General features: G+C 44.6%; 1 protein-coding gene across 2 annotated transcripts in view; it reads left to right on the top strand.

Annotated features, from left to right (window-relative positions):
* The window catches only part of LOC118006572 (A disintegrin and metalloproteinase with thrombospondin motifs 12-like), a 298,824-nt gene extending 285,810 nt beyond the window's left edge, over positions 1–13,014 (top strand). Inside the window, exons 23-24 of one of the 2 annotated variants that reach the window (XM_034999292.1) lie at positions 2,146–2,299; positions 9,292–13,014. In XM_034999292.1, coding sequence (XP_034855183.1) covers positions 2,146–2,299; positions 9,292–9,470 — 333 coding nt within the window. In that variant the 3' untranslated portion in view covers positions 9,471–13,014. The remainder of the gene's footprint in view (positions 1–2,145; positions 2,300–9,291) is intronic. The other variant, XM_034999293.1, reaches the window with a different exon arrangement.
* The last annotated feature ends 2,353 nt before the right edge of the window (positions 13,015–15,367 follow it).

Genomic DNA, 15,367 nt, shown 5'->3' with positions numbered 1-15,367 from the left:
CTACACCAGCAGAAGCAGAAAACAAATCTGACTTTACATGGTTGTTACCAGGACTGAACTCAAGGATATCTCCTGAGCACTTAGAACTGTGCCTACCAGGAATTAGTAGTAAGTGCAAGAAAATTATTCGGTGAAGATGCTTTCATTAGTTCTAAAATATCTAATGGTTCCTCCTGTTCATATTTCTCCATTCCATCCATGTTGTTTGAGTGGTAGCAACACCAGAGTTTTATAGCTGCCCACACGGTGAACCTTTGCCGATCATATGCTGAATCCTGAGAATCAACATTTCCAAACAGGGCAGTTTAAGCTGAAGAGAACCTTTGCACTTTGATTGGACAGGGCATCCATGACTGAGTGAGACTAGTGTGGAGTTCAGCTAATCAGCCTTAGCCCCATCCCTATTTTGAGATGCTCAGTTCTACACAAAGATTCCTTATTGTCGCTGGTTCCAAAGAAGTGGAACTGAGCATTGAGAGACGTGCACCTTCTCTCTAAAACCCGCAACTCACAGCATTACTACTATTAACAAAACCCAAATCAGCAACCATGCTTAATCCTCCAATTAAGTACCACACAAATTCATGCATCATCTTTATCACAAGTCGTTTTCATTGACTAATAAATGCATGGACAGTGACCTCTCTGCTTATTTTTGTGCTTGGCTTGGAATTAGTTCTTTCATCTTAATCTGCCCTGCCCAAGAGGGCCAGGAGGACTTCCACACCCAGGACCAGCCCAGCCTGGCTCCATCAGACCCTTAGGAGCAGAAAGCAGGGAGGGAAGGCATTGGTTCTTTATCTAACAACCTTATTTTACAGAGAAAGAGAGAGGTTGAGCGAATGATCCAGGACAATATGAAGTAAGTGGAAAAGCCAATCTCTGGAATCCTGGTCCAGTACTCTTTGTCAAATTCTGGCTTGATTAACTTCCCTCGTTCTTCCCACTGTCCTCTGTTGCACACTTTTGTTTACTCAGGATCAGCTCAATAGTTATTTCTTACTGGTTTCTGCCCTCCGCGAGGTTTTGATTATATAAGAAAGATAAGGCTAAAAGAAATAAAACATGAAATAGATGTTAATCATTAGAGTATCTGGGGTCCACAATAGCCAAAATGTGGAAGCAACAGTTTGGAAGTAACCAAACAGATGAATGGATAAACAAAGTGTGGTATAAACATACAATGGATAGTATTCCAGCTTAAAAGAAATTCTGGTGCGTGCTATAATGCAGAGGAACCTTGGAGACATTATGCTAATTGAAATCAGCAAGGGCCAAAGGACAAATATTGTATGATCCCACTTATATGAGGTATCTACAATAGTCAAATTCATAGAGACAAAAATAGAATGGTGGTTGCCAGGGGCTAGGGCTGGGGCTGGGAGATGGGGAGCTCTTATTTAATGGGGACAGTGTTTCAATTTGGAAATATGAGAAAGTTCTAGAGAAGGATAGAGGTGATGATTGTACAACAGTGAAAATGCACCTAAGGCACTGGACGGTATACTTAAAAACGGTTAAAATAGCGAATTTTTATGTTTTATAGATAGACACAATAAAAAGACTTTTTTTTCACAAGTGTATGTGATAAATTCAGACACATGTTCTCACATCCCCAGGAATCATAAGCCGCTCTCGCAGGCCAGAGAACCTCCCTTGCTGGTAGGCCGCCATTTCCTGACACTGGGGTTCCATCTTACCTGTGTGGCTTGAGGCCCCACATGGTCCAGTCGGGCCCATTCCACATTCTCTCGCCATTTCTCGATGGTTTTCCTCTCCCATTTCTCTTTCCTCACGACTGATTCCCAGCCCCAAATCAAAACGAGTTCAGAGAAACTGGATTTCTGAGGCACCGGGGCCTAGATACAAAATTTTATGCTATTCTTCTTGCTGTTCAACCTTTGTCCACATTCTTCGGAGAACCCCATAGTAAATTAAGCCAAATTCAGTCCACAGTCAGTAATACAGCCTCCTCCTAAATTCACATCTCCAGATGACTAGGGCTTTATTCTCTGACCCCTTCAAGACGATTCCTGATAATGGGGACTTGCCCCTACTTGAGCACGGTGGCCGCAGGGCCCCGCTAGAGCCCCCGTGGTGCCGCTGGGGAAGACTTGTGACTCTCCGCGCACCCCTCTCTTTCAGTGCACCGCTTCCTGTGGGGGTGGCTTTCAGAAGAGGACCGTCCTTTGCGTCTCCTCAGAGGACAATACGACTGAAGACCGATGCCTGTGTGATCACGAATCCAGACCTGCAGAATTCCGAAAATGCAGCCAGCAGGCCTGCAAGAAGAGTGATGGTGGGTGAATGACTTCGCCGGCTGGGGAGAGAGCTTTTCATAAATAAGGTGTCCCGTGTGAATTGATGTGGATAGTTTTAGTCCCCTTTTTGCACCAGGAATCTTTATACTGAAGAGGCCAGCCAGTTCCATTCAAAGCAAGCTGTCCATTCGGTGAGGTTTGACTCTAATTCCTTGAGGCGTTATTCATCCATTTTCCTGTCTCAGAGTGCATTCACACTGACGTCATCCTACACAGATGAGAATCACTTCTGCTTTTTCCGGGATTTCTGAGAGATGCGCCAGCCTTTCTCAGGAAACCAGTCATGTCCTGAACGGCCTTCTCTGTCAATGCAGCACCACCAGCTTAGATCAGATTCCACAGAAACAGCTCTGAGGTGCAGATCTGGGTGCAAGGGATCCATTTCGGAAGTGCTCCCGAGGAAAACCGTGAAGGGAGTGGGGGAAGCAGGACAGAGGAGGGAGAAAGCACAGCCAGGTGGCTGCTTCAGCCTGGTCCCACAGGGGAGCTGCAGGGTGGAAGCCATGGGTCGGAGCCGTCTGCTCCTGAGGCCGGGGAGCTGGACTTTCACACTCCCACACTTTTCAACCATGGGCCAAGGGCTACCCTAGCGGAAGGGAATTCGCAGGTGTTAAAAATTTTCTACATGGAGAGACAAACCAGCTCCAGTAGGCTCTGTGGGCAATCCTCCAAAAGAGCCAGGGTCTCTGGGTATTAGTGGCTAAAGAACAGGGATGCTGGGACTGGGGGGTCGGGGGTGACACATGAAAACAAAGCAACAAATCTAAGGAGGGAGACCCAAACAGGGGAGCATCAGTGTTGTCTGCTACATCCAACCTCCACTTTCAGAAAGCATCCCAAGTTGAATGACATCTGATCACCTTTGTCATGTTAAGTATGTTGAACTACAGCCTGGAAAGGTTAAGAGGCCTGTTTATGAATACAGGGGGGGACCGATTGCAGAGCCAGAGTGCCAGGCCAGGTCTCCTTCTCCCTCCCATGCCTCACTTCCTCGGGGGTGAAAGGAATCCAGCCTTGGAATCAGACAGCAATGGGTGTGCATCTTGCAGCAGCCTCTTTCTATCTATGTGACCTTGGCAGGGTATTTAATGCTCTGAACCTATTTCCTTTTGGATGTAAGGAGAATAATAACACAAGCCTTCCAAAGGTATTGTCAAGATTTTAAATACCAGGTATTAAGTAGGTTTGAAAAGAAAAAAGAAAATTCCATCAACAAACCAGTTCAGGTACCTTCCTTGGGCAACTTACTCATTTCAGTAGCCTATAGTTTTCTTATCCATTTATGAATGGGTTCAAACATGAATTTTAATGTCCATTCCATTGGCATTTGGGGCTTCATTGATATGTGAGGTTTTTTTTTTTTTTTTAATTAAATTAAAAACCTAGAGAGAAGGTTTTCAGGCAGGGAGAGAGGATTTTTTGATAGTTCCATCTGTTACAAAGTAAAGAATGCCTCTTATAGATGTAGTCCTGAGATTGGGATTTAGAGGGTCAGGGTGAATTTACTCTGCCCCTAATTAAAGAACTAACTACTAGACATCAGCAGCTAAGTGAAAAACTCTTGAAAACTAGCATGTTGGTTGTACACAGTGGTAGTTGTGTCCTGAAGATCCTTCAAGATGAGAGGTAGTGAAGGCTGTGGTCTGTTAATCTATTCCTCACCTCCTTCCAAGGACTGAGGGTGCTGACGTTCAACAGAGACTGCCATTAGAGGTCATACCCTGAGAAGATTTTCCCTAGAGGTTGCTTGTTGACAAATCATGCACTTACTCAGCAGGTATTTGCTGGGCCCTGACTTGACTACATGTAAACATAATGTCAAACAAGAAACAAAGCTGCAACCCAGTGACACTGATAAGGGAGGTAAGGATGTTACAAGAGTTCTTGGAAAGGGCATTAACTGTAAACTGGGGAGAGCAGGGAAGGTCTGCAGAGGAAGTGAAGGATGAATAGACAGGTCAGACGGGAGGTTCCTGGAGAGGCTTTCAGTTTCTACAGTAATTAGGAAGCATACAAGGTCATGGCACAGGAGTCTAACTCAACTCAAGTATGAAGGTCATGGGAAGCTAGGAATGGTAGGGCTGGAGGGAAAAGCTGGAGCTTTGGAAGCATGCCAAGGAGTTTGGGCTTTATCCCCAATGCAGAAGGAGCACTGGAGTATTCCAGACAGGGCTGTGGAGATGAGAAAGTCATGCTGGCTGCCATGTGGAAGATAGACAAGGAAGACCACTCAGGAGACTGCAGCAATATAGTCCTGCTTGACCATGCCCAGTGTTAAGGGCTGTTCAATTCTACGTAGATGGTCTTTAACTGTTTTATTGCTGGACAGTGCAATCTTCAATAATCAAAACCAGGTTAAATGCATGCTTGGTATTTTTTTCTCTTGAAATCTCACACTGACAAGATGATGACTAACAGCTGACTGACAATGGATATAAATAGCAATGAATTTCACTCATCAACAATTATCAGAGCAACAAAAGTTAACTACTAGCTTCTCTTGAAGGCAGAGCATGCTTACTCATATAGAAACAACATGAAGAGCAGCTTCAAGAAATTCCTTGCTTTTAAAGACCCACCACCCACCCTTACCCCTGTGCCTTCTGAAATGCTTTGAAAATAAATCATTCAGTGCCTGGAATCTTGTCAGCCAGCTAGCCATCACAGTAGACATATGCCCTGTGTCCATCTTACAAGATCAGATATCAATTCCACATAAGGTTTGCTTTCCTCCAGGCCATTTTACTTCCTTTAGATGCCATCTAAGTTGTTGATGATTTAAATTCTAAATCAGAACTACCATTTCCAAAGTAGAGACTGTAAAACCCTAAGTAGGTTAAAACTTTTTTAATTTATCCAGAAGTATTTACTGAGTATCGGGTATATTCTAGGCATTACACTCATAATGATTAAAAAACAAAAGCAAAACTCTTATGCACACCATTCCTGGGGTTTTTTGTTTTATTTTGTTTGTTTGTTTGTTTGTTTGTTTTAAGGAATGAGGGGTAGAGAAGGCAAGAGAAAGAATAAGGAAAGTAATAAAGACAGTACCTAGGCCCAGAGTTGCTACAAATGAACATTTGAGTCAGCAAACTTTCTACTCAGGAATATTCTTCCAGATGAATAGGATTTCATGTTTTCATTTATTCAGCAAATATAAGGGATCACAAGATACGTCTCAGACAAGTGCTAAAAAGTGAGGATACAGAAATGAGTATAATACAGCCCCTGGCCTCAAGGAACCCAAACTCTTACAGAAACTGTATTTGTCAGCAATATTGAAATTGTTTTTCAGCTTTCTTTTGTGGGCAAAATATTATCCTTTCAGCCTAGACACAGCTGACAACAAAGAAACAAGCTTCTAACTGTCCCTTTAAATTTCCAAGCTTGGTTTCTGTTGAACTGGCAGAGGCAAATTGGGATCTCCTCTCCAAGTTGCCCCTAATTATAAGCATTGTGTGTGCTTCGGCCGGGATCCAGTTTGCTGATGAACACAACAAGCCTTCATTGTTTTATAATAATAAAGAGAACTGTGCAGTCAAGCCATGCCACGATGTTAGGCTCATGGTCATTGTCTAAATGAGCTTCTAAACACGGGCCTGGAACACAGGCTCCCAATTTAGGCCACCACTATCCGTTCTTCCTTCAAGTCCCCCACTCTTGAACAGGAGGACTGCAAGACCCAGCATGCTTCCAGGGCTCCGAGGACCACTGAAAAGCAGAGTTCATAATCCCATGGTTCCCAAGATCAGGCAAGAACACCAGGTGTGGCTGAGCCTCTGTTGTTCCTGGAGGTTTCACCTAACCTGACAGTTGGGGGGCCTGTGTTGAACAAGTGAAGATGCTGTGTTCAAGGAAACTCTGTCCATGTGACCCCCTCCTTCCCCATTGCCAGTACAAGAGCTTCATTCCCTTGGTGGCCGAGTTTTAGAGGCCCTGAAGCAACATCCAAATCCCAGCCACCAGCTACATGTCAGCTATGCAGTATTGGGCCAGTTACTAAGCCTTTCTGGAACACCTCAGTTTTTAAAAGAATAGCTATACCTACAAGTCCATTTCTATGTGGATCCAATGAGATGGTATCTAGGAAGTACATTACCTGGTATGGGGTAAGTGCTCAATACATTGTATTTCTGTTATGACTGTTGTCATAGGGGAGGAGGTGCATTACTGTCCTAGGGCTACCATAACTGACTACCAGGAACTAAATAGCTTAAAGCAACAGAAATGTATTCTCACAGTTCTGGAGACCAGAAGTTCAAAATCAAAGTCTCGATAGGGCCATGCTCTCTGTCTTAGCTTCTGGTGGTTGTGAACAATCCCTGGCTTTCCTTGGCTTGTAGCTGGGTCACTTCAATCTCTGCCTCTGTCCTCACACAGCCAGCTTCCCCTCAGATGTCCGTGTCTTCCGGTGGCTTTCTCTTCACTGTGTGTACCTGTGTCTCCTCCAGGACACTAGTCATGTTGGATTAAGGGCCCACCCTATTCTGGTATGGCCTCATCTTAATTTATATCATTATTACACCTTCAAAGAAATATTTCCACATAAGGTCACATTCACATGTACCACTCCCACTTTGGGGGACACTTAAACTTTGGAGGATGTAGTTCAGCCCACAACAGGTTAGGGCTTTGGGAGGCTCTAGGAAGCCCTTTTTAGAATGGTAAACACCCTTGAGAGATCATACCAGAGCCTTATCAGAAAAGGCTCATACCATCATTTACAGAACAGTTCAAGATAGAATGTAGTGCTATGTTTGAGCAAATGTTACAATAATAATGCAAATTGGGAGACTGAGACAGAGGGGATCCATGTGGGCCAGCATGGCCAAGAGAAGCTTCGTGAAGAGATGGGATGCAAGCTGAGCTCTCACACTTCCTCTGTCTTCTTCCTTTCCTGAAGTAGCCCCAGAGCACTCCCATACTCATTTCAGGGAAGATGTGGGGCAGAGAGCTACACCACATGCCCCTCTTCCAGCCACCATCCACAAGGGCTTCGGGAGACACTGGCTAAGAAATTGGTGCAGGCCCTTGACACCCAGGTGTCCATGCTGGTCCTGTTCCAAAGCCAGCAGCCTAGAAAGGAATCCTTGCCTGGTTCTGAACACCAGTGCATGTGATGCCTGGTCCAGACCCCACGGAGAACACTGGCTGCCCTCGTGGAGCTGTGGGAGAGGAAGAGCCCAAATTCTTCTTCCAGTAGGACTCCTTGGCTGAAACGTGTACTCCTTCTGAAACAGAGCATCAAAGAAACTTTCCTGTGGGATTTTAGGAGAGATTGGATTTTATAATAGGCTTAAAGAAGAGGCCTAAAGAAGAAAAGAATCAGCAGTGAAGATTTTTGGGTTCTAGGAACATTGTGTGTTACCAATTCCCAAGTGCCGTTCGAACCTGCAAACAAAATAGGATTGTGACAGCTAACCGAAGACATTTATTTCTTCGCGGAAAAACAAGGTCCCGTCAAGAGAATGATGAGCTATGAGGAGATTAAAAGCATTTTTTTTGCCTTCATGACTGGAAGGTGAAAAAAAGGCAGAAAGAGGAAAAAATACTTGCACAGTTTTTGGGTAAAGAGGATAGTACCTCAATCTCTACTTTTAACTGCCAGTCCTATTGACAGAAGACAGGAGCCTGTTTGTGAAAAAAGTTTTTCTTCAAAACTATTCCAATCTCTTCTGTAAGGAAGAAAGCAAGGCAACCAGAGCTCAGAGAGGCACTCAGGCAAAGTTTGAAACAATTTCTCTTTAGAGAAGAAAAATCTGCTCTTTGGGGCCTTATTGAATATCTTCCAGCCCAAGAGTACATGGACCAGTCCAACCTGAGTGCCGCTCCTAGAATGTATGTGCTGGGGACCCCTGAGAAATTCCCTGCATCTTGGATGAGGAAATCAGGCCAAGGGGTGGGGAGGGGGGGGTGGATGAGGGACTTACTTGCCTAGAGGTTTCAGAGTAGAACAAGGATTAGAATCCAGGTAACTCATCAGATGCTTACTGTGGGAATTATCTGTGTATGTTTTATGTCTTCATCTACGTGGTACATTTCTGGAGGGCAGTGACCACATTTTATATATCTGTAGCTTCTGCCCTGCTGAGCTCTGCTCAGAACCCGTTGGTTAGTCAGCTAGCTGGGTTATTGTCTGGTGCTTTGAATGGTATGATTGGTAAAACTATCTCTGTTGAGCTCTGGCTATGCCACTTACCGGCTGGGTAACATTGTGCAGCTTTTTAACTTCTGTAGGCTTCACAGTCCTCATTTGTATAATGGAAAGACTCCTATTTGCCTGATCGCACTGCTGGGGAGATTAAGTGAAGCAATGCACGTGAAACATCGCGTTCAACTATCGCATGACAATATTGCAGAGCCAAACACCTCTAAACCCAGGGCCCTAAAACTACCATCATGTGTAGTTAGCTCAGCGTCTGCGGGTCAGCTAAGGTTCAGCTAATCTAGCTTGGCCTTGGTTGGCCTTGACTGCCAGCCGTAGGTTCGGTCTAGGTTTGCTCCATGTGCCTCCCATCGTCTGTGGTCCACTAGCTGTGCGAACCAGGTCCTTCTCCTGGGGACAGCAGAAGCTCATCAGGCCGGGCTCATCCCCCTGCACCTCCCAAGGCCCCATAAGGATCACCTCTACTGATACCACATTGTCCAAAGCAAGTATTGGGCTGAAGCCAAAGTCGAGCAGTGAAGTATTCACCGCCCACCAGGCAGCCATGGCAAGGGTGGGGATGTGTATATAACACTGTTACACAGGAGTGAAGAACTGTGACTCATAATTCAGTTTAACACAAACACTTCGCACAGTGTCTGTTACATAATCACTGTTCAGTGGATGTCAACTACTGTGAATTATTGTGAAGCCTTTCTGGGTAGACATATAACATCTTCCATTAGTAGAAGTTGTGCTCATTCACTTACAAAGGATAATCTTTGTTTTTTTGTTTGTTTGTTTTATTTTTCTCTCCTTCCACAGATTTACTTTGCACCAAGGACAACTTATCAGCCAGTTTCTGCCAAACACTAAAAACCATGAAGAAATGTTCTGTGCCCACTGTGAGGGCTCAGTGCTGCCTCTCATGTTCCCAGACACACATCGTCCACACCCGAAGGCCAAGAAAGCCACAGTTGCTCAAAAACCCCAAAGCATTCTAAGTCCAGAAGGAAGCCACCCCCCACCACAGACTGCAGCAGCCCGGGGACTGACTCGACTGCATTCTAGCCCCAGGAAACCACTTCACTGAGGTTTTCCAGTCCAACTTTGGCTCAAAACAAAATCCCCTGTGTTTTATTAGCCACTAAATGCCCTTGCAAAAGGCATGGGACTGTAATGTTTGCTGCTCCCTGACAGGTGAGATATCCAAGAGGTTCAGGCATCTCCTGGGATGTGCTCTTGGGAAAGGTGCCAAATTAGGTAAGTCAGTGACATGATGTCTTTTCCCCCCTTGAAAGTAAAAACGAAGACACCAGATTTTTCCCAGACTACCTCAGGAGTATCAGGAAATAGAACCACATGCATCCAGGGAGCAGTCTTGTTGATTTACCTTGGTGAAATCATCCTTTTTTTCCCTCCCTGCTTGGGGAAGCTGCTGTTCAATATGTCATGGGAGAGATTTCAGAAACATTCCTTTAATTCACCCAGGCAGAGGGCCACTTTCTTCAGCCAGTACTCAGCTGGGGCAGGGAGAGACAGTGTTGGCTATTATCACTCAGCCCCCGTAGACTCGGTATCTGGGCTCTTTAGACTCCTGTGCCTGCCTGGAGACACGAGAAATGAGAGGAAATGGTCAGAAACTGTAGGATTTAGCAAAGGTAAGGGATTTAGCTTAATTCTAGGGAAGACGTTTCTGACTCAAGGATAATTTCTATGAAAACTCTTAAAAAGGAAATGAACAGAAATCAATTTCTTGCCGGTGTAAGAAAAGAAACATGGACCTTTATACTTCCTACTTTCCTGGCCAATACCTTTCCTTTGGGGAAGAGCTGATGAGTCTTCCCGTCTGACTTCCTCTCCAGTGTGTTCCCTGCCTGAGTCATCAACTCAGAGGTCCAACTGTCTTTCCACTGCTGGGGGTTCCTGCACAAGAGCTGCCATAGCCAGGTCCGTGGGGGCGACACCCCCCACCTACCCCAAGGACAGAAGATGGAGCTCAAGATCAAAATATTTCAGAGGACCAGGTCAACTGTATTAAGTACAAGAACTGATACAAACTTCTAGTCTTGAGGGAAAAAACCCACAACTCAAAGTGAGGTTAAACATGACCCCCATACACCCAATAGTTACTTTGGAAGGTCTGTTCCTTGATCTATTCTCCAAGTCAGGAGAGTCCAAAACAGTGAAATGAACGTGAAAATGCTTATTCTGGATGTTCTCACCACCCATCAGGAGGCTGTGGTCTCAAATACAAGGCAACTTTCCTAGTTTGTAAGGGGAGGCATTTACATGATCTGAACCCAGAGAGTGAGGACGGGTGGGTGGGTGGGGGCCTCTTGACAGAGGGGAAGGCAGGGATGGGGCCTTCACATTGTGAGCAGCAGCGTCGTGCAGACTTGTGCACAGGTAGAGGGCAGTTGCTATTCCCCATGGAGCACAGTGTGCCCTAGCTCCCTTGAATTACCCATCCGTTCAGCAGAATGGTGCTCTCGAAAAACGGTGCTAGTATCTAGAAGGTGGCAGGACTAATATAAACACACAGATAGATGTACCAGCGGGCAAGTCCATCCGCATCTGTTAAACGTGTAATGGTGTTGCTGGCCAATGCCAGTTCTATTGCTTGGACACTAGAAGCTTAACGTTGTTATATGATGTGCTTTGTATTTTTTTTTTCAAGCCATTAATGTGTATTATTCTGATAAACTCCTGTAGAAAATAAAACACTAGGGCTGGGATGGAACTTAAGAAAGAAGAGAAACAGGATGAAAACAGACATGTTTACCTGAAGCCAGGGAGTTTATTTCTCGATGATGACGTTCTTGTATTCTCTGTCTTTAAAGGCAAACATTGCTGGCTGATGATATAATCTCTGGTGAAATGACAGTTTTAGAGAGGAGAGGCTTAAATGGTTAGTGATGTGAGTGGTAGAGGAGAATCTGGTTTTTTCTAATGAGGCAGTTCACTAAGACTGTTCCTGGAGTGGAGTGTGGGCTTTCGGGGGGCTGAATGTCGTCACTGGGGCTGAGTTATTTCACCTGGTACTGTACTAGCTATCAGAGGCTTATGCATGTCATCAGAGACCTGGATATGACCAGTCTTTCAAAACTCAGGAATAAACCCAGATCCCTACTGACCTCAGCAAACTCAGCTAGGCCAGATTTCCCAATACACAAAGTGGGCCACGTTATTTATGACCCACGTGGTGAAGAAGATGATAGACATGTGGGGAGGGTCTGCCCAGATACTCCATTCTAGGCCTTTCTCCAGTTTCTCAAAGACAAGAAATTAGCCCCTAATCATGCATCTCACACATTCCCTTCCTGTGTGGAGGCTGCGTTGTGGGATAGTTGTGTGGCATCCATTATTCTGGACTCCAGGATAGAAACAGCCCTTGTTGTTAGAGTCATCTGACACAGTCGTTACCTTGACAATCACTCAGCTTTGGATCATCAGGCTTTTGACAGGTCCCTGTGTTTGCGATCAGAGAGGGGAGACTCTGAAGACAAGAACCTAGACAGTGTCTTCACCATTTCTTCAGAGCTCACAGGGGACAACACGAAAGCAGCATCATTGGTTTATTTAACACATGTCCTCTTTTCTTCCCACCTTGAACAAGCAAGTGAGAGGTGTAGCAAGACACACTGGATACCCATCTACCATGAACCAGAGAGGCCACCGCAGGGTCTGGTGCTTAAATGCAGCAAGGTTCTCGAACCCATGTTGGTTTACATTGCCTTTCACATGGTAGAGTTCGCTGTTCTCTGAAAAGTTGTGGGTTAATTTAATTCTTGAATATTGAAACATAATTTAGTGCACCATGAGAAAACAGTATTTCAAGAGACTAGTGAATACTTTTCTAAAAAGGGAAATCATTTCGTGGATACTACAATTGCCTCTTTGTGGGAATGACTTGTTGGATGATGGGCTTTCTTGGTGCATGCGTCCCAATGTGGTGCTTTCAGATATTTAGGGAATGTTTTTGATAGATTTCATCAAGTTTCTGAAGCAAATCTGAGAGATTTATATTGTTTCAGACTATCATTTCCCAATCAATTGGCTTAAATCCTTCAAACTCTAAGAGCTACACATTGCTACCCCAGAGATTGCAGGTCTTAGCTCTTCTCCCTCTGACTTTAGGTTGAAGCCAGGGGACAGTGTATCTGGTGCTCAGTGCACAGCGATTCACTTTCAGGGGAGAAACCACATGACATGAATTGCCTGGTGCTATAACTTAGCCAACATATTTGATGCTACTCCTGTTTTGTTGTATTGCAAATTCAAATATTGTTATTATTAGTATTATTATTTTAAATTATACCATTTAAAAAAAACCACATAGTTGGCAAAGCACAGTTCTACCTATGACTGTCCTCCAAAGTGGTTGTATAATGTATATGGCCCAACCCATTTGCTCTCCCTGCATCTCTGTGCTGTGCTGGCCAGGCCCAGCCTCCTTAAGGGGTCCCTTGGTGGGTACCTCAGTACTTAAAACCAGATTGTAATCATAGCCTGCCTTTGGGTGGTATTAATAAATGGCTAAACTCATTGATGTTTCCATGTGATTCATTTACTCCTGCTGTGAGACTCCCACCACCCACCAGTGTTACCCTGGAATTTAGCAACTGGAGGAGGATGATGCCAGTTTCTTCCTCCCACACTCCATGCAGATTCCTTTCTCTTCCACCCCAGCTCATTATGTCCCCGGATGAGTCACAACCCAGGTGAGGTAGAACGTAGGTCTCTTCTCCTGAATGATCATACAACTGACACAGTCCACCGTATGATGATCTGAAGTGATGCCTAGAATTCTCCTCAGCACCAGGTTCAGTGTATTCAGACGTGCAGCTCACAGTAGAACCTACTTCCTCAATCTATCCAACATGTAGACATAATGTTTAAGAGAAAGTAACCCATCTCTGGAGGATCTTACTCTGGAAATCCAGTCCTTTTTCCAAAATGGTACATAGCATAACAAGTGTAGTCAGCAAAGTTAGAATTTGGACATGGAGACATGGAATTTACTCAGATGGAATGAGTAAAAATGAGACTGGCAAGAGCCAGGCATCTGCGGGCAATCCCTAGGATGTTCAAAGGCATACGCAAGAGTGGTATCATTTTTTGATCGAGAAGACCTCACAGAGGGCCATGAACACCTCCTTGTTTGTACCTTAAAAACTCTTCTTTCTGTGATGACTAGGGAACTCTTATCCTACAAAACTCAGATTAAATTCTGTCTCTCCCTGAGAAGCTTACACTAACCCTGCCAGAAAGACTGAGACACTTCTCTGATCCTCTTCCACCTTGTCTATATTTCTCTAGAACAATAGTTCTTAATCAAGAATGATTTTTGTCCCTAGGAAACATTTGACAATGTCTGGAAACATTTTTGGTTTTCACAATTTGAGGGGTAGGAGAGTGGGGAGAGAGTGCTATAGGAATCGCCAAGATTTCTGCTAAACATACAACATGACAGCCCCTCCCCCCAACAAAGAATTATCTGGTTCAAAATGTCAATAGTTTGAAGTTGAAGAACTGCACTCGAACGATTATCACCCTGGAGTGAGTAGCAGCATTTCTGGGTTGAGTAAAACTGAGCTCACCCTAAAATTCAGAACCCACAAAAAGACTGATGAGGTGGGTCAGGAAACCTCCAAAGAAGAAAACATGTTTATCAGGATTCAAAGCACATCTGCTTGAAAAAGCATCTTAATGTTGGAGGAAAGAGTAGTGAGCATAGCTCCAAAAGAGATTTAATCAGCCCCTGGGGGCTCAAGTGTTCAATCCTAGAGCCAGGGGCAATAAACCAAAAACAAGTAAAATAGAAAAATGACATATTGGGGATTTGGAATAATCCTCCTCTTCCAACTGAGTTTTCTACCCAAACAGAACAGACATAAGTCAGATCAAAATAATAGCTTTCCTAAAGGTGAGGCTGGCCTAGAGAGCATACTTTGGATGCAGACAGGAAAGGGTTTTCCTATCCTTCTCTATCTCTCCAGGTTTCAGGCTCAAGAAAGATAGGGGCCAGAGAAAGAGAGAGAGAGAGATGGATCACTCAACCCATTAACCCGTTAAAAGTATCCATGGCCATTAAGTGTTCACCAATAGCAGCATTCCCTCCTGCACTGGGAAGAGTTATTGACAAGGGTATCACAAAGGTCCCAAAAGGATATCCCAACACTACCAACACTGAGTCCTCTTGTTTCTATGCAAGAGAGGTAAAAGTAGCATGAAGGGAAGAGATGTGGGGCTGAGGAGAACAGAGAAGGCATTATCTAAAAAGATTCCTTTTCCATAAATCCTAAATGAGGATATGACATTTTTTAAAGATCACAAAGAAAATACGTGGCAGGCATAGTAAAAAATAAGACAGAGATTAGTGAGAGAGTGGTCCTGCTTCTGTGCTCATTCCCCAACCAAGCATTACCCACGCCTTCCCTGGACAAGTCCAAACTCTCTCCTTTTATTGGTACAGCCTGGCACACCTCCATCTCTAGCTTTGTGGGCAGTTGCCCAGACTAGGGGTCCTCAGTGACGGTGCCTGCAGCCTCAGTACTAATAGTCTATGGTACCTGGGATCAGAGTCCTATCAAGAGATTCCCAAAGAAGCAGCACAGTCTGGCTGGAGCTGGGCATCAGGCATCAGCCAGCTGGGGCGGGGGGGGGCACTGTCCTGCCCAAATGCCGATAGGAAACCACTGAGGTGTGGGAGAAAGCCATTAAGAGAATTAATCCACAGGAGACATTCTCTTGTTGCTCCCAAACTATCAGGAATTTGTAGGGTAGGTAGGAACAGATCCAGGGGAAAACTAACTCTTAAACCATGACTAACTATATTCTTAATTTCAGACTGCCAAGAACCTGCTTAAAGTTCTTTTACCAACATGCCACTCCTCCA

The sequence above is a fragment of the Mirounga leonina genome, unplaced genomic scaffold (assembly GCF_011800145.1).
Source record: "Mirounga leonina isolate KUSES-001 unplaced genomic scaffold, KU_Mleo_1.0 Mir_97, whole genome shotgun sequence".
NCBI lineage: Eukaryota > Metazoa > Chordata > Mammalia > Carnivora > Phocidae > Mirounga > Mirounga leonina.
Note: the sequence above shows the minus strand (reverse complement) of the source record. Positions and strands in the feature narration are given on the sequence as shown.